Source organism: Scyliorhinus torazame, chromosome 7 (genome assembly GCF_047496885.1).
Source record: "Scyliorhinus torazame isolate Kashiwa2021f chromosome 7, sScyTor2.1, whole genome shotgun sequence".
NCBI classification, from domain to species: Eukaryota; Metazoa; Chordata; class Chondrichthyes; order Carcharhiniformes; family Scyliorhinidae; genus Scyliorhinus; species Scyliorhinus torazame.
Genome location: NC_092713.1, coordinates 297,803,816 through 297,823,510, shown reverse-complemented (window position 1 = coordinate 297,823,510; position 19,695 = coordinate 297,803,816). Strand labels below are relative to the sequence as shown.

The 19,695-nt window shown below is 52.7% G+C and overlaps 1 protein-coding gene across 1 annotated transcript in view; it reads left to right on the top strand.

The window, feature by feature from the left end:
- Positions 1-19,695, top strand: part of LOC140427114 (uncharacterized) — a 687,008-nt gene that overhangs the window by 358,779 nt on the left and 308,534 nt on the right. The window contains exon 13 of the mRNA XM_072512644.1: positions 19,310-19,648. Coding sequence (XP_072368745.1) covers positions 19,310-19,648 — 339 coding nt within the window. The remainder of the gene's footprint in view (positions 1-19,309; positions 19,649-19,695) is intronic.

Here is a 19,695-nt window from a genome sequence, read left to right as displayed (position 1 = left end):
TCATCGCCGCACCCGGAAGTCTGTGCTATGATGTTTACCTGTATATCATGACAGCCTCCACCTCTGATGTGCTTCTAGACGCAGCGGTAGAGAAAGGAAGGTGAAACACGTTGAGGATCACTGAGAGGGTACTGCGGAAGGGTGGGGTAGGTAGGGGTACAGGGGCTAAGTTTGTTGCGGGGAGGTGGGTTGAGGCGGTGGTGGGGAGAGTGGGGTTGCATGATCGGAAGAGTGTGGTACTGTTGGACACTTGTGAAACATTAAAAACCCTTCACCACATCCAGTATGATGCCTCTGGCATTTTCTTCCGCAATGCGAGCCGACTCCGAACCCTTGGCCCTTCTCTACAGCCACCCCTGCCCCCCACCCATGGCACACCGCGTGCAGGTGATGGGTGTCAGCAAACACTCAACAGACAGGCAGAGGTCAGACTATGGCATAGATTGAAGAGCACCAGCACTCAACTCTCTGTTGGTTATCATCAACCCCCTGCTCTCAACAGTGACACACTGACAGTGCCAACACAGTCCCATCACTTTGGATTGATGTAACACCTGGGAGGGTGGGAAATGCAGTGTGGGGATGGGGTGGGAGATGGTAGTGTTGATGGACCAGGCCACGCCCTATATGAAGCGGGCAAGTACGAGGACCGCCCTGGCTCTCCGGGCTTGCCGGACCCTCGCTGTTGCCAACTTTCCTACAGCCTCCGGCAGGTCCTTCAGTTCATCCCCAGGATCGTCCTCCAATGCTGGCCCAATGCCTCCTCATCATCCTCATCCTCATCCTCCTCGGAGGTGGCCACATGTTCCTCACCCCCCACCTCTAGCACATCACCCTGCTGCTTGCCAAGTTGTGGAGGATGCAGCAGACCACCACAGAGCTGGCGACCCTCTGGGGGATGTACTGGAGTGCACCACCGGAGCTGTCGAGGCATCGGAACCGCATTTTGAGCAGTCCGATGCACCGCTCAATGATAGTCCAGGTGGCCACATCAGCCTTGTTGTATTGGGTCTCCGTATCAGTCACCGGCCTCCGCACTGGCATCCAGCCCTGGAAGGACCCCGAGGCAAAAAGGTTCAGGGCTGCTGGGGTGACCTTGAAGGCCACGGAGAGCAGGTGTCCTCCTCCTCCACATGGTGCCATGTCCGATAGGACCTGGCACAGGTGCCGCAGTGCCACCTTCCTGAGGCGGAGCCTCCTGCGGTGCACCCTGTCCGTTGTCGACTTGAAAGATCAGCGAAGCCTGTACACCCTGGGACATTGCCGACCTCTCCCTCTGGGTCACACCCTGGCCTGATGGGTGTCCGGGTCCTCTGGGTGGGGGGTAGGGCGCTGCACATGGACCGCCGCCTCGAGCCTCCCAGCCATAGGGCAGAACCACTAGGGGTCCAAAATACCATCCATACCGTTCAATATCTGTGAGAAATTGGGAGAGGGTGTTGGGCTGATAAACAGTGGTGGCTCCCATCCCAGGACCCACCATTCCCCCATTGATCCCCCACCCCTTTCCCCACGCCTGGAACGCTATGCTCATGCACTCCCGGCCAGCGAGGCCGCCCCCCCCCCCCCACCCCCCCACCCCCTCACTTGACCCCAGACCCTATGCCCCTGACATCCGTACATAACATTACCTGGACCAGGCGCTGGTCCCCTCCGCGTTGCACTCACCCACCCTCCAGCCATGGACATGCCCTGGAGCTGTATCCCATATCCTGGGTGTTCGGATCTCGCCTGCTGCGTGTGTGGTGTTGCCTCCCACAGTGTACAGGCACAGTGTCCAGGCATCACTGTGTGATCTAGATTCTAGGCAATAACTCCCACAAGCTACATGGCCCGCCAACCAAGGGAATCCACTTGAGATGTGTGAAATGCTCACCTAACCATGAAAACGGCCAGAGGCCTCTGAAGTCAGTGAGGGTTATGGTTTGTCGGTGGGGAAGACGGGCAAGGATAAGGATTGCCTCTGGTAGGGGTACGCACATGGAGGAGCCATGCACAGTTTCCCTCCCAACGAACCACTCCTTTCCCCCCCAACAACTCAGACCCCCCCCCCCCCCCGTCTTGGTGGCCCACCCCTGCCAAGGGCGCCCCCTCCTCCAGTTGGCCCCCTACCCACAAGGCCACTGAATCACGCCATAAATGTTGCCACCGTGACTGATAAGCTTGGGATTCGCATTCCCGTTGGGGGCGCTATTCAGAAAGTGAGTCAGGACATGCAAATGAGCCAGCACTCTGCTGGCAGAGAACTAGGGAGGGCTTCAATGGTGTCCTCTGGTTGGGGTGAGCTCTGCTGATCCCCTGCTTCATCTGCAGCGTAGCAGCATTTCTGAGGAGCACCAACACCTGATGGGTCCCTGATTGAGCTTGGCCATGCCTATCAACTTGATGATAGAGCTGGGGCATGTGTTTGTCCAGAGGGGTTGCCTGGATGGGCCCCCAGATGACCAGAAACTTCCTGAGCATTCAAAGGACACAGGCAGCACTCATAGAGTGAACAGGGGCCTGTAAGGAGTGCAACAGGGGTGTGTTTGAAAGACAGACTGCAGCAATGGCGGTCTGAGGCAGCCCATCCTGATCCCGAGGAAGACATCCTGAGTCCATGAATTTGGCACCAGGTTGTTCCCCGATACTTCCCCCTGTTCAGGCAGTCATCCTCCAGAAAGCCCGACAATCTTTGAGGGGTTTTCAGTGTTTTGTTAGCCCCCTCCTCCCTCTCCACAGCCTTGGCACCCAGCCCCCGCTTGTCAATGCTTACACTAATTCGTGCCCCTGCTAAGAGGGGTGGAGCATCATGGAGGGGTGGAGCATACTGTGTCCAAGCAGCTTATGATATTGAAATCCATGTAATTGACGGCTTTGCATTTATTTGCCAATGGGTCGATATCGCCACAGGCGAGGGACCAAATCATGGTGTCGGAACCAGTGCCGGGCGCAAACTTTGATTTCTGGAATATCTAAGATTTTCCGCCCAATTGCGATTCGTGTCTCCGGCGTAGCAAAGCGGAGAATTAAGCCCAATGTCAGTAGTGAACTGTTAGATTTCATATTGAGTGAATATACAGAATAATAAGTTTAAGATCAAATTTATTTAGTTCAATCAGTGCAACTCGTCCTTGTGTATAATGTGTTGACTGCTGGGGATTATTTTACGAGGAAAGGTTAAACAAGTTGGGCCTGTGTCCATTGGAGTTTAGAAGATTGAGAGTGATCATATTGGAACATATAAGATCCTAAATGAAATGAGAGGATGGCTTCTGAAAGGATGTTTTCCATGTGGGAAATACTCGACCTAGGTGACTGTTATAACCCCCATGAGACCCACAGGGATGACCCGATTAATCTCTCCGTGAGCCTTGTGCAGTACGAACTCCACCGGAGAGGGCCGGAGGCCACCAGCAGGCTAGTTAATTCAGTACAACAAATGTTGGCCCAGGGAGGAGCCGAGCTACAGAGTAGGCCCGACTGGGACTGTGTCTGTTACTTGTAAACATGTTCTTCTTGGAAATAATCCATTTTTGGACTCTCCTTCCCGGACTCCTCCATGACTAAATTGACGACTGGGTTGGGATTTGACCCCACGCATGTAAAACACCTTGATCACCTCAGGAACAGGGGGCCAGTGTTAGGTCACGTCCCATCAGAGGAATGGTCTACCAGCCCCATTCCCCGGCACCTGGAGGCATGGAGACGTCGCCCCCTGAGGGCCCCGACACTGAGTTGCGAGAGGCGGTGGACTCCGACTCTGAGATGGAGACCCAGGCATCCGAGGCTTCTGACAGCGACCTTGCCAGGGGTCAAGTGCCAGTTGTACCCTCCAGATGGTCATTGTTTTGTTATGTTTCCTTTGTAACATAAGCGGCTTCCTTGTGTTACATTTGTCAAGGAAGGTCGAGATGTGTAAATATCTTCAACTCATTTATTTACACTATGTACACTTTTATAACTTGAGTTCGACACTACTGCTAATCCTCCCATCTAACTTATCTATTGGTTGAATGTGTGTGTGTGATGTTTCTGGTGCTCCTTCTAGTGTCTGTCTAGCTTACATGTATTTACAGTGATGCACATCACCACAGTCATCACGGAAACGACATTCCAATAACAATTTTTAAAAATATATATATTTTGTTCAAAATGTTTTGGCCAAACATAACAGTGCATAGTTTTTCTTTTAAACAACAATAACGCAATATAAATAACAGTGGCCAGTTTTAAACAAATAAATAAATAATATATAAACAGAAACAAAAACAAAACTAAATGGCAACTGCCTTGTCAAAAATAGTTACTCTCCAAAGATACAATCCAACAGTCCAATATACATTACCTATAACAAATGTCTATACATATACCATGAAATCCCTGAGAGCCCGCCCGGATCCCCCCCCCCCCCCCGCCCCCCCCCCCCCCCCCCCCCCCGCCCCCCCACCCCCCCCCGCCCCCCCACCCCCCCCCCCCCCCCCCCCCCCCCCCACCCCCGGGTTGCTGCTGCTGTCTTCTTTCTTTCCATTCCCTCTATCTTTCTGTGAGGTAGTCGACGAACGGTTACCACCGCCTGGTGAACCCTTGAGCCGAACCCCTTAATACGAACTTGATCCGTTCTAACTTTATAAACCTGCCATGTCATTTATCCAGGTCTCCATGCCCGGGGGTTTGGCTTCCTTCCACAAAAGCAATATCCTGCGCCAGGCTACTAGGGACGCAAAGGCCAAAACATCAGCCTCTCTCGCCTCCTGCACTCCCGGCTCTTCTGCAACCCCGAATATAGCCAACCCCCAGCTTGGCTCGACCCGGACCCCCACCACCTTCGAAAGCACCTTCGCCACCCCCACCCAGAACCCCTGTAGTGCTGGACATGACCAGAACATGTGGGTGTGATTCGCTGGGCTTCTCGAGCATCTCCCACACCTATCCTCTACCCCGAGAAATTTACTGAGCCGTGCTCCAGTCATATGCGCCCTGTGTAGAACCTTGAATTGTATCAGGCTTAGCCTGGCACACGAGTACGACGAGTTTACCCTACGTAGGGCATCAGCCCACAGCCCCTCCTCAATCTCCTCCCCCAGCTCTTCTCCCCATTTCCCTTTCAGCTCATCGATCATGATCTCCCCCTCGTCCCTCATTTCCCTGTATATGTCCGACACCTTACCATCCCCCACCCATGTCTCTGAGATCACTCTATCTTGCACCTCCTGCGCCGGGAGCTGCGGGAATTCCCTCACCTGTTGCCTCGCAAAAACCCTCAGTTGCATATACCGGAATGCATTCCCTTGGGGCAACCCATATTTTTCCGTCAGCGCTCCCAGACTCGCAAACGTCCCATCTACGAACAGATCTCTCAATTGTACTACCCCAGCTCTTTGCCATGCTCCAAATCCCCCATCCATTCTCCCCGGAACAAACCTATGGTTATTTCTTATCAAGGACCGCACCGAGGCTCCCGTCCTTCCCCTATGCCGTCTCCACTGCCCCCAAATTTTTAATGTTGCCACCACCACCGGGCTTGTGGTGTATTTCTTCGGGGAGAACGACAACGGTGCCGTCACCATTGCTTGTAGGCTGGTCCCCTTGCAGGACGCCCTCTCCAGTCTCTTCCATGCCGCTCCCTCCCCTTCTCCCATCCACTTACACACCATTGAAATATTGGCGGCCCAGTAATACTCGTTTAGGCTCGGTAGTGCCAGCCCCCCCCTATCCCTACTACACTGAAAGAACCCCCTCCTCGCTCTCGGGGTCTGCCTGGCCCACACAAAACTCATAATACTTTTCTCGATTCTCTTAAAAAAAGCCTTCGTGACCAGCACCGGGAGGCACTGAAACACAAAGAGGAATCTCGGAAGAACCACCATTTTAACCGCCTGCACCCTACCTGCCAGTGACAGGGACACCATGTCCCATCTCTTGAAGTCCTCCTCCATCTGTTCCACCAATCGTGTTAAATTAAGCCTGTGTAAGGTACCCCAATTCTTGGCTATCTGAATCCCCAAGTACCGGAAGTCTCTTGTTACCTTCCTCAGCGGTAAATCCTCTATATCCCTGCTCTGCTCCCCCGGATGCACCACAAACAACTCACTTTTCCCCATGTTCAATTTATACCCCCAAAAATCCCCAAACTCCCCAAGTATCCGCATTATCTCTGGCATCCCCTCCACCTGGTCCGCCACATACAGCAACAAATCATCCGCGTACAAAGATACCCGGTGTTCTTCTCCTCCCCTAAACACTCCCCTCCACTTCCTGGAAACCCTCAGTGCTATGGCCAGGGGCTCAATCGCCAGTGCAAACAATAACGGAGACAGGGGACACCCCTGCCTCGTCCCTCTGTAAAGCCGGAAATAATCAGACCCCCGTCCATTCGTAACCACACTCGCCATCGGTGCCCGATACAGCAACTGTACCCATCTGATATACCCATCTCCAAAGCCAAATCTCCTCAGCACCTCCCACAGATAATCCCACTCCACTCTATCAAATGCTTTCTCGGCATCCATCGCCACCACTATCTCCGCTTCCCCCTCTGGCGGGGGCATCATCATTACCCCTAGCAACCTCCGTATGTTCGTGTTCAGCTGTCTCCCCTTCACAAACCCAGTTTGGTCCTCATGAACCACCCCCGGGACACAGTCCTCTATCCTCGTCGCCATTACCTTGGCCAGAATCTTAGCATCCACGTTTAAAAGGGAAATGGGCCTATAGGACCCGCATTGCAGCGGGTCTTTTTCCTTCTTTAGGAGGAGCGATATCGTTGCCTCTGACATAGTCGGGGGCAGCTGCCCCCTTTCCCTAGCCTCATTAAAGGTTCTCGTCAGAAGCGGGGCCAGCAAGTCCATATGCTTCCTATAAAATTCCACCGGGAATCCGTCTGGTCCCGGGGCCTTCCCCGCCTGCATGCTCCCAATCCCTTTCACTACCTCCTCCATCTCAATCTGTGCTCCCAGTCCTGCCCTCTCCTGCTCCTCCACCTTAGGAAATTCCAGCTGATCCAGAAAGCACATCATTCTCTCCTTCCCTTCCGGGGGCTGAGCTTTATATAATCTTTCGTAGAATGCCTTGAACACTCCATTCACTCTCTCCGCTCCCCGTTCCATCTCTCCCTCCTCATCTCTCACCCCCCCTATCTCCCTCGCTGCTCCCCTCTTCCTCAGTTGGTGGGCCAGCAACCGGCTCGCCTTCTCCCCATATTCGTACTGTACACCCTGTGCCTTCCTCCATTGTGCCTCTGCATTACCCGTAGTCAACAAGTCAAATTCTACATGTAGCCTTTGCCTTTCCCTGTACAGTCCCTCCTCCGGTGCCTCCGCATATTGTCTGTCCACCCTCAAAAGTTCTTTCAGCAACCGCTCCCTTTCCCTACCCTCCTGCTTTCCTTTATGTGCCCTGATAGATATCAGCTCCCCTCTAACCACTGCCTTCAACGCCTCCCAGACCACTCCCACCTGAACCTCCCCATTGTCATTAAGCTCCAAGTACCTTTCAATACACCCCCTCACCCTTAAACATACCCCCTCATCTGCCAATAATCCCATGTCCATTCTCCAGGGTGGGTGCTATTCTTTTTCCTCCCCTATCTCCAGGTCCACCCAATGTGGAGCGTGGTCCGAGATAGCGATAGCCGTGTACTCCGTCCCTGTCACCTTCGGGATCAGTGCCCTTCCCAAAACAAAAAAGTCTATCCGTGAATATACTTTATGGACATAGGAGAAAAACGAAAGCTCCTTACTCCTAGGCCTGCTAAATCTCCAGGGGTCTACTCCTCCCATCTGCTCCATAAAGTCCTTGAGCACCCTAGCTGCAGCCGGCCTCCTCCCGGTCCTGGACCTCTATCTGTCCAGCCCTGGGTCCAGCACCGTATTGAAGTCTCCCCCCATTACCAACCTACCCGCCTCTAGGTCCGGGATACGTCCCAACATACGCCTCATAAAATTGGCATCAACCCTGTTCGGGGCATATACGTTCACTAGAACCACCACCTCCCCTTGCAATCTGCCACTCAACATCACGTATCTACCCCCACTATCCGTCACTATGGTCTTTGCCTCAAACAGTACCCGCTTCCCCACTAATATAGCCACCCCCCTGTTCTTTGCGTCTAACCCCGAATGAAACACCTGCCCCACCCATCCTTTGTGTAGTCTGACCTGGTCTATCAGTTTCAAATGCATCTCCTGCAACATAACCACATCTGCCTTTAGTTTCTATAGGTGTGCGAGTACCCGTGCCCTTTTAATCGGCCCGTTCAGCCCTCTCACATTCCACGTGATCAGCCGGGTTGGGGGGGCTCTTTACCACCCCCCCCCCTTGTCGACTAGCCATCCCCTTTTTTAATCCAGCTCCTCACCCGGTTCCCACGTAGCCGTATCTCCCCCCGATGGCGCCCTCCTGCCTCGACCACCCCACACCGTACCAGCTCCCCCTTCTCCCCAGCAGCAGCAACCCAGTTAACCCCCCCCCCCCCCCCCCCCCCCCCGGCTAGGTCCCGTTCTAGCGTAATTGCACCCCCCATGTTGCTCCCAGAAGTCAGCAAACTCTGGCTGACCTTGGCTTCCCCCCGTGACCTCGGCCCCCACTGTGCGAGGCCCCCTCCGTCCTGCTTCCCTGTTCCCGCCATGATTACCATAGCGCGGGAACAAAGCCCGCGTTTCCCACTTGGCCCCATCCCTAATGGCCGGCGCCCACAATTCCTCATCCTCCCTCCCCCCCCCTCCCCCACGACATGGGGAAGAGAGAAAAGTTACAGGGTCGCAAGATTAACAACTTGAGAGATCATCCCTTCCCCCTCCCTTCACCCCACGTAATCACCCCACCACTTTGTCCCAAACGTTCTTTTTCTGGCCCGCCTATTCCAGCTTCTCCTCCACAATAAATGTCCACGCCTCTTCTGCCGTCTCAAAGTAGTGGTGCTTCCCTTGGTGTGTGACCCACAGTCTTGCCGGCTGCAACATTCCAAATTTGACCTTCCTTTTGTGAAGCACCGCCTTACCCCGATTAAAACTTGCCCTCCTTCTCGCCACCTCCGCACTCCAATCTTGATATACGCGGATCACCGCATTCTCCCACCTACTGCTCCGAGTTTTCTTCACCCATCTGAGGACCATCTCTCTGTCATTATATCGGAGAAATCTCACCACTATGGCTCGAGGAATTTCTCCAGCCCTCGGTCTTCGCGTCATAACTCGATAAGCTCCCTCCACCTCCAACGGGCCCGTCGGGGCCTCCGATCCCATTAACGAGTGAAGCATCGTGCTCACATATGCCCCGACGTCCGCCCCTTCTTCACCTTCGGGAAGACCAAGAATCCTTAAATTCTTCCTCCTCGCATTATTCTCCAACACCTCCAGCCTTTCCACACACCTTTTGTCTTCACCACCAGGCCCTGTATTTCGTCCTCATTTTCAGCGGCCTTTGCCTTCACGACCCGAAGCTCCTGCTCCTGGGTCTTTTGCTCCTCCTTTAGCCCTTCAATCGCCTGTAATATCGGGGCCAGCAGCTCCTTCTTCATCTCCTTTTTAAGTTCTTCCACACAGCGCCGCAGGAACTCTTGTTGGTCAGGGCCCCATACTAGACGGCCACCTTCCGACGCCATCTTGCTTTCTGCTTGCCTTCCTTGCCGCTGCTCTCGAGGATCCTCCGCAATCCGGCCACTTTCCTCTCCTTTTTCCATCCGTGTCCAGGGGGGATTCCCTTCTGGTTTACCGCACAGTGTTTTTAGCCGTTAAAATTGCCGTTGGGGCTCCTATAAGAGCCCAAAAGTCCGTTCCACCGAGAGCTGCCGAAACGTGCGACTTAGCTGGTCATCGTCGCACCCGGAAGTCTCCAATAACAATTTAAGTATTTATTTGAAATTAATTAACTAGTGCTTAAATGTAACTCAGTGGGGTGCAGTGCTCTCACTGTGATGTGGGAGATCTGTGATGCTTCCAGTGTTCAGGTCGACTACCTCTGCCGGAAGTGTAACCAATGGCAGCTCCTTACAGAACGTGAGGTTCGGTTGGAGCAGTAGATGGATGCACTTGGGAGTATGCAGGTGGCGGAATGCGCCATAGATAGGATGCGTGACCACTAGAAAGGGCAGGCAGTCAGTGCAGGAATCCCCTGTGGCTGTCCCCTCTCGAAGAAGTATCGCGTTTTGGATACTCTTTGCGGGGGGGGGGGGGGCATAGCCTATCCTGGGAAAACAACAGCAGCCAGAACAGTGGCACCACAACTGGCTCTGTTGCTCAGCAAGGGAGGGCAAACTGCAGGAGAGTGATAGTTATAGGGGACTCTGTAATAAGGGGCACAGATAGGCACTTCTGTGGACGTGAAAGAGACTCCAGGATGGTATGTTGCCTCCCTGATGCCAGGGTCAAGGATGTCTCTGAACGAACACAGGACACCCTGAAGGGGGAAGGTGAACAGCCAGAGGTCGCAGTACACATAAGTACTAATGACATAGGCAGGAAGAGCGGTGAGGGAGTTCGGCAGTAAGCTAAAAAGCAGGACCTTTAGGGTCGCAATCTCAGGGTTACTCCCTGTGCCACGTGCCAGTGAGGCTAGAAACAGGAGGGTATGCAGCTAAATGCATGGCTAAACTGGTGGTGTAGGAGGGAGGGTTTCAGATTTCTGGAAAATTGGAATCTCTCCCGGGGCTGGTGTGACCTGTACAAGAAGGACGGGGTTGCACCTAAACTGGAGGGGCACCAGAATCCTGGCTGGGAAGTTTGCTCCCAGTCACTGGGAGTCACTCAGGAGGATTTAAACTAGTATGGCAGGGAGCTGGGAACCAGATTGTTCGTTCAGAAGGTATAAAAACTGACGGGGAAATAGAGAACAAAAATAAGAGACCATCACCCTGTCTGCTACACGCAGTGGTTTGAAATATATTTATTTCAACGCCAGAAGTGTAGCAGATAAGGCAGATGAACTTAGACCATTTATTAGTACTTGGAACTATGATGTTGTGGCTATCACAGAAATATGGTTAAAAGAAGGGCAAGATTGGCAGCTGAACGTTGGAGGATATAGATGCTTCAGAGAGATAGAGAGGGTGTAAAAGGGGTTGGAATAGCATTACTTGTTCAGGAGAATATTATAGCCGCACTGTGGGAGGACACCTCGGAGGGCTCATACAATAGAGCAATCTTGGTAGAGCTCAGGAACAGGAGGGGGCAATCGCAACGTTGGGGGTTTATCACAGGTCCACCAACTGTCAGTGAAAGATAGAGGAGATAGTGGGAGAGAGATTTTGGATAGGTGCAAAAGTAACAGGGTTGTTGTGGTAGAGGATTTTAACTTCCTCTATATTGACTGGGACTCACTTAGTGCTAGGGGATTGGATGGGGCAGAGTTTGTAAGGTGTATCCAGGAAGGCCTCTATGGTGAATGTATTGCAGTAACCATTCACCATGTATGTAACTGTGCCACGCTGTTGCCCATGGAGGGCTCCACCTATGGACCATTGTAAGGTATTACCTGTGAAGTATCATGTTGGTGCCTTTGTGGGCTCTGCCCCTGACTCCTCCCCTTGAGGGTAGGTAGAAAGAGCTCTGTAGGCGGCTCTCAGTAGCAGAGCAGTCGCAGGCAGACACTGTTCTAGTCGATTAAAGCCACAGTTTACATCTACACTCTGTTTCGCGTGAATTGATCGTCGCATCAATTTAATCGACTACAACACCACTATGGAATCTGCCCTCAAACCTGACCGACTGGAACTCGACCCACAGGCCGCGGAGGCCAAAGGAATTTTTTTGCACTGGCTCCGCTGTTTCGAGGCCTACCTCGCTGCCTCCTTCTCGCCTTCCATCTCCGACGATCAGAAGCTGAGCCTCCCCCACGCCCGGTGAGCTATCGAATCTCTGTAGAACTCGAGGAAGCCTCCACTTACACAGACGCCCTCGTGATGCTGAAGCGCCTATACGTAAGACCCGTGAATGAGGTGTACGCGCGGCATCTCCTCACTGCTCGCCGCCAATGCCCGGGGGAATCGCTGGAGGAGTACCTACGCGACCTCAAAGTCCTTGCGCGAAGTTGCAACTACCAGGCCGTTACGGCCACTCAACATATGGACCTCGCAGTTCGGGACGCCTACGTGGCTGGAGTCAGGTCCAACTACGTGAGACAGCACCCACGTGAGAAAGTTGCCCTGGACCTGGAAGAGACGGTAAAGCTAGCCTCCTCCCTAGAAGTAGCGTTCCAAAGCCTCAACGCGTTTCCGTCTGACCACGCGACCCCCTCGTGGGCCCCCGCCCAAAGAGTACCCCATGCCTGTGCCGCGCGGCTGCCCGCCCAACACGGGGGGCTACCCTGCTATTTCTGCGGCCAGCATCAGCACCCCAGGCAGCGCTGCCCGGCCTGGAATGCGAACTGCAGCGACTGTAGAAAAAAAGGACATTTTGCTAAGGTTTGCCTGGCCAGGCCCAAACCCTCAAAATCGCAGGCCTGACCCTCAGACTCATAGGCCCACAGATCCTGCAGTGTAGCAGCTTGCCTGCCGGCTCCACTCCTGGACGCGTCATCGGCCTTGTGCTGTCTGTGGGGGCAGCCATCTCCAAGCCCACACAACATGTGCAACTCACGGGGGCCGCCATGTTGGCCATCCTCGCCCGCGCGGCCCGCCACTTGCGATTCGTGGGGGCCGTCATCTTGGACGCCATCTTCCTCGCCGCCCGACACGTGCGACCGGCGGGGGCCGCCATCTTGGCCGCCGTCTGCAACACCGCCCGACACGTGCGACCGACAGGACCACCCCAGCACCTCCGACCACACGGTACCCGCAACTCAGCACGGTCACTCTGTACCAGTCACGACCCAAGCATCTCCGGAGCTCCATGATGACCGTCCGGGCAAATGGACACAAAACACCTTGCCTGTTCGACTCCGGGAGCATGGAGAGCTTTATTCATCCAGACACGGTAAGACGCTGCTCGTTCCCAATCGTCCCGGCGCACCAAACCATCTCCCTCGCTTCTGGGTCACACTCGGTGCAGATCCGGGGGTGCACTACCGCAACCCTAGCAATACAGGGCGCCAAATACGCCAACTTTAAGTTATTATGTACTCCCCGACCTCTGCGCTCCTCTCCTGTTGGGACTGGATTTCCAGTGTAACCTCAAGAGCCTAACTCTGAAATTCGGCGGGCCCCTACCCCCACTCACCGTATGTAGCCTCGCGACACTAAAAGTCGGCCCTCCCCCGCTCTTCTCAAACCTCATCGCCAACTGTAAGCCAGTCGCCACCAGAAGCAGGCGGTATAGCATTCAGGACAGGACTTTTATCAGGTCCGAGGTCCAGCGACTCTTGCGGGAGGGAATCATCGAGGCCAGCAAAAGCCCCTGGAGAGCTCAGATGGTGGTCGTCAGGACCGGGGAAAAGAACTGGATGGTTGTAGATTACAGCCAAACCATAAACCCGTACACACACCTCGATGCGTACCCCCTTCCCCGGATCGCAGACATGGTTAACCAGATCGCACACGACCGGGTGTTCTCCACGGTGGATCTGAAGTCTGCGTACCACCAGCTCCCAATCCACCCGGGGGACCGCCACTACACGGACTTTGTGGCAGACGGCCACCTCTTCCACTTCCTCCAGGTCCCCTTCGGCGTCACAAACAGGGTCTTGGTTTTTCAAAGAACCATGGACCGAATGGTGGACCAGTACGGTCTGCGGGCCACATTTCCGTACTTGGACAACGTCACCATCTGTGGCCAGCAGGACCACGACGCTAAGCTTCAGAGGTTTCTCCAGACCGCCCAAACCCTTAACCTCACTTACAACAAGGAGAAATGCGTTTTCCGCACAACCAGACTAATCATCCTCGGCTACGTCGTGGAAAGTGACGTTCTAGGACCCGACCCCGACCGCATGCGCCTCCTCCTGCAGCTCCCCCTTCCCCACTGCCCCAAGGCCCTGAAAAGGTGCCTCGGGTTCTTTTCCTATTACGCCCAGTGGGTCCCCAACAATGCGGACAAAGCCTGCACACTAATCAAGGCCACCACCTTCCCACTGGCTGCCGAGGCCCCGCCACGCCTTCAGCTGCATCAAGGCGGACATCGCCAAAGCCGCAATGCGCACGGTGGACGAGTCCGTCCCCTTCCAGGTGGAGAGCGACGCGTCAGAGTTCGCCCTCGCCGCTACCCTCAATCAGGCAGGCAGGCCAGTAGCATTTTTTTCACACACCCTCACCGCCTCTGAAATTCAACACTCCTCGGTCGAAAAAGAAGCCCAAGCCATTGTGGAAGCTGTACGGCACTGGAGGTACTACCTCACTGGTAGGAGGTTTACCCTCGTCACCGACCAATGATCGGTCGCCTTCATGTTCGATAATACGCAGCTGGGCAAAATCAAGAATGATAAGATCTTGAGGTGGAGGATCGAACGCTCCACCTATAATTACGAGATAGTATATCGTCCTGGGAAGCTCAACGAGCCCCCAGATGCCCTGTCCCGCGGCACTTGCGCCAGCGTGCAAGATGACCAACTCCGGGCTATCCACGATGACCCCTGCCACCCTGGGGTCACAAGGCTTCTCCACTACATCAAGGCCCGCAACCTGCCCTACTCCACTGAGGAGGTCAGAGTCATGACCAGAGACTGTCCGATCTGCGCGGAGTGCAAGCCGCACTTCTATCGACCTGATAAGGCCCACCTGGTTAAGGCATCCCGACCCTTGGAGCGCCTCAGTATCAATTTCAAAGGGCCCCTCCCCTCCACCAACCGCAACACATATTTCCTCAACGTCATTGACGAATTCTCTCGCTTCCCCTTTGCAATCCCCTGCCCCGACATGACCGCCGCCATCGTCATTAAAGCCCTACATAGTGTCTTCACCCTGTTTGGTTTCCCCACGTATGTTCACAGTGACCGGGGCTCGTCGTTCATGAGCGACGAACTGCGTCAGTACCTGCTCGGTAGGGCAGCGCCTCGAGCAGGACTACCAGTTATAACCCCCGGGGAAATGGGCAGGTGGAGAGGGAGAACGCGACCTCCTGGTCCTACGGTCTGGGAATCTCCCAGTCTCCCACTGGCAGGAGGTCCTCCCCGATGCACTCCACTCTATTAGGGCCCTCCTTTGCACGGCCACAAACGAGAGCCCTCATGACCGCCTGTTTGTTTCCCCCAGGAAATCCACCTCCGGGGCCTCGCTTCCGTCCTGGCTGAAGACACCGGGGCCCGTCCTACTCCGTAAACACGTCAGGAGCCATTAGTCCGACCCCCTGGTCGAGCGTGTCCAGCTCCTACACACCAACCCCCTGTACGCATACATAGAACACCCCGATGGCCGGCAGGATACGGTTCCCCTCCGGGACCTAGCGCCCGCAGGTTCCACTACCACTGCCACCCCAACTTACCCCACCCAGCCTACACTGACCAGCGCCCCCGCCCCTACATGGCACCCATACCCCCCCCCCCCCCCCCCGACCCCCATTCCCCCTTCACTGACCCACAGGAACGAAGCTCCAGAAGACACGCTCCCGGAGTCTGCGTCTGTACATGCACCGGCAACCTCACTACCCACGCCCGCACGGATGAGTTCGACACCCGGGCCAGCTGCGATACCAGAGCTCCGGCGATCACAGCGCACGATCCGGGCGCCGGATAGGCTGAACATGTGAACCCTTCACCCCCGCCGGAGTTCATTTTTTTAACAGGGGGTGAATGTGATGAATGTATTGCAGTAACCATTCACCATGTATGTAACTGTACCACGCTGTTGCCCATGAGGGCTCCACCTATGGACCATTGTGAGGTATTACCTGTGATGTATCATGTTGGTGCCTTTGTGGGTTCCGCCCCTGACTCCTCCCCTTGAGGGGAGGTATAAAGAGCAGTAGCCCTGTAGGCGGCTCTCAGTAGCAGAGTAGTCGCAGGCAGGCACTGTTATAGTCGATTAAAGCCACAGTTTACATCTACCCTCTGTTTCACGTGAACTGATGGTCGCATCAGCTTCTTGATGCAATATGTAGGTAGGCCAACTAGGGGAAGGGGCTGTACTGGACATGGTATTGGGGAATGAGACTGGACAGGTGGTTGAGGTTTCAGTCGGGGAATATTTCGGGAGTAGAGACCACAGTTCCGTATGTTTTCGGGTACTTTTGGATCGGGATGAGGGCAACCCTCACATTAAGGTGCTAAACTGGGGAAAGGCAAATTTCGATAACATTAGACAGGAATTGAAGAATTTGGATTGGGTGTGGCTATTGGAGGGTAAATCAACATCAGACATGTGGGAGTCTTTCAAGTGCCAGTTGATTAGGCGTCAGGAAAATCATGTTCCTGAGAGAATGAAGGATAAGTATGAGAAGTTTAGGGAGCCTTGGATAACAAGGGATATTGTGGACCTCGTCAAAAAGAAAAAGGAGACTTTTGTATGACCTAGAAGGGTGGGGACAGTCAAAACCCTTGAGGAGTATAAAGAAAGTAGGAAGGTACTTAAGCGGGAAATTAGGAGCGTTTGGAGGGGTCATGAAATGTCCTTGGCAAATAGGATTAAGGTGAATCCCAAAGCTTTTTATTCATACGTAAAATGCAAGAGGGTGGCCAGGGAAAGGATTGGACCACTTATGTGTTGAGCCAGAGGAAATGCGCAAGGTACTAAATGAGTACTTTGCATCAGTGTTCGCCAAAGAAAAGGATTTTGTGGAAGATGTTTCTTGGGTAGGGTGTGTGGACAGTTTGGGTCACGTTGACATCAAAAAGGAGGAGGTATGGGTCTTTTAAAAGATATTAAAGTAGATAAGTCTCCTGAGCCTAGAATTCTGAGGGAAGCAAGGGAGGAAATTGCTGGGGCCTTGATTGACATCTTTGTATCCTCATTGGCTACAGGTGAGATCCCAGAGGACTGGAGAATAATTAATGCGGTACCGCTGTTTTAGAAAGGTAGCAGAGATTAATCTTGGAAACTATAGGCCGGTGAACCTCATGTCGGTAGTAGGTAAATTATTGGAGAGAATTCTCAAGGACTGGATTTATACCCATTTGGAAACAAATGGAGACATTAGCGATAGACAGCATGGTTTTGTGACGAGGAGTTCGTGCCTCACTAAATTGGTCGTGTTTTTTGAGGAGGTGACAAAGATGATTGATGAGGGGAGGGTGTTGAATGTTGTTTACATGGACTTCAGTAAAACCTTTGACAAGATGCCTCATTGCAGACTGGTTCAAAAGGTGAAGTCACACAGGATCAGAGGCGTGGTGGCAAATGGATACAGAACTGGCTCGGTCACAGAAGTCAAAGGCTAGCATTGGAAGAGTGTTTTTCTGAGTGGAAGGTTGTGACTAGTAGTGTTCCACAGGGATCTGCGCTCGGGTCTCTGTTGCTTGTAGAATATATAAATAATTTGGAGGAAAATGTAGCTGGTCTGATTAGTAAGTTCATGGATGGCACCAAGGTTGGTGGAGTGTCAGATAGTGTTGAGGATTGTCAGAGGATGCAGCAGGACATAGATAGGTTGGAGACTTCGGCAGAGAAATGGCAAATGTAGTTTAATCCAGACAAATGTGAGGTAATGCATTTTGGTAGGTCTAACATGAGGTGGAAATATACCGTAAATGGCAAAACACTTAGGAATATAGAAAGCCAGAGAGATCCTTGAAAGTGGCAACACAAGTGGACAAGATTGTCAAGAAAGCCTACTGAATGCTTGCCTTATTTAGACGGGGCACCGAGTATAAAAACTGGCAAGTCATGCTACAGTTGTATAGAACCTTAGTAAGGCCGCACTTGGAATATTACGCACAATTCTGGTCGCCACACTACCAGAAGGATGTGGAGGCTTTGGCGAGGGTGCAGAGGAGGTTTACCAGGATGTTGCCTGGTCTGGAGGGTGTTACCTATGCGAAGCGGCTGAATAGACTCGGACTGGTTTCATTGGAACAACAGAGGTTGAGGGGTGACCTGATAGACGTCCACAAGATTATGAGTGACAATGATAGAGTGGATGGCAGGCACTCTTTCCCAGGGTGGAGGTGTTAGTCGCCAGGGGGCATAGGTTTAAGGTCCGCGGGGCAAAGCTTAGCGGAGAAGTGAGAGGCAGGTTTTTTATGCAGAGGGTGGTGAGTGCCTGGAACGCGTTGCCAGGGGGGGTGGTGGAAGCAGATACATTAACGGCGTTCAAAAGGTATTTTGACAAACACATGGATAGTATGGGTATAGAGGGGTACGGCAAGAGGAAATGCTGAGGGTTTTGGCCAAGAGTGGTATCATGACCGGTACAGGTTTGGAGGGCTGAAGGGCTGTATTGTTCTTTGTGCTTTGACATTCCCTGCCGTGCTAAACACTCCCGACCCAGCACCGCAGCCACTAGAAGTGCAGCCACGAACAAAGAGGAGCAGACATCCTCCTGATCTCCCGTCTTCAGAGGCACATACGGACTTTGGTTGGGGGCATGTTATAACCCACACGAGACCCACGGGGTTGCCCCGATTAATCACCCTGTGAGCCTCGTGTAGTGAGCTCCCCCATGGAAGGGTGCAGTCCCATCTGCAGGCTGGTGAATTCAGGATCATAAAACCAGGCCCAGGTGGGAGTTGGGTTGGAGAGTAGCCCCGACTGGGACTGTTAATTGTAACAATATTCTTCTTGAAAATAAACCATTTTGTTAACTCTCCTTTCCAGACTCCTCCATGACGACTAAAGTGACACAGTTTGAAAATACGGGGTCTCCCATTTAAGTTGGAGATGAGAAGAAATGTTTTCTCTGAGTGTTGTGAATCTTTGAAATTCTTGTCCCCAGAAAGCAGTGGAGGCGAAGGCACAGATACAGATCCTTGTCCAGCAAGGGAGTCAAAGGTTATCAGGGTGACCCGGAAGTGGATTGATGCCACAGTCAGAGTAGCCATTAAATGGCAGAGCAAAGTAGAGGAGCTGAATGGCCTACTCCTACTTCTAATTTGTATGTTTGTGTATGAACCTAATGTAATATGAACATGCTAATTACTCTTACATGAAGCTCAACTATTTTACTTGACCAAGAGCTAACTGCTCTTCAAAATGCTAAACATTTGAGCCTTGCTCAAGTTTACACTCACAGATTTCTGTATCAATCTAGTCTGATTTCACAATACTTGACAGATCTGTCTATGTCTTTATTTGATCACATTTGATGGGGTCCATGTGTGGGGTTGATGGACTTTGTTCCACATCCCAGTGTTTAAACAATGGTCAATCTGGGTGAATAGCCAGTGTATCCAGCTCCCAGACAATTTCCCTGTCTCAATGCTGTCCTCCCAGTGAATAATGGCAAAAGGGATGTTTGTCACTGTGGAAATTCGGAAGATCTGTATCTCAGAAGCTATAAAAATCTAACATCTTCTCTTGTCTCTGTTACAGATTTACACAATATTAAATACACACTTTATCGGTCAAGCACAAATCACAGTGAACTCGACCTGATTTGTGAAGTTATTTCTGAATATAATAAAACTAAATGGACCTGGTCGTCGCGTTATTTTCAGAATAAAGAGAAAGAAATCGCTTCTACTTACAAATCTCAGCCCATCAAAGTAAACAGGACTGACTTTGGGGATCGACTGGTCCCCACAGAGACAAATTTTAATGGCAAGGACTTCAGAGTGAGGATTGTCCCTGTCCTGTTTGAAGATGCTGGAGTTTACACATGTTCTCTGGGAACATCTAAAATGGTGACAGTCACACTAATCACAGTTAAAGGTAGGAGACAGAATGTTGCTGTTGTTTTCAATGATCAAGTCATTGTT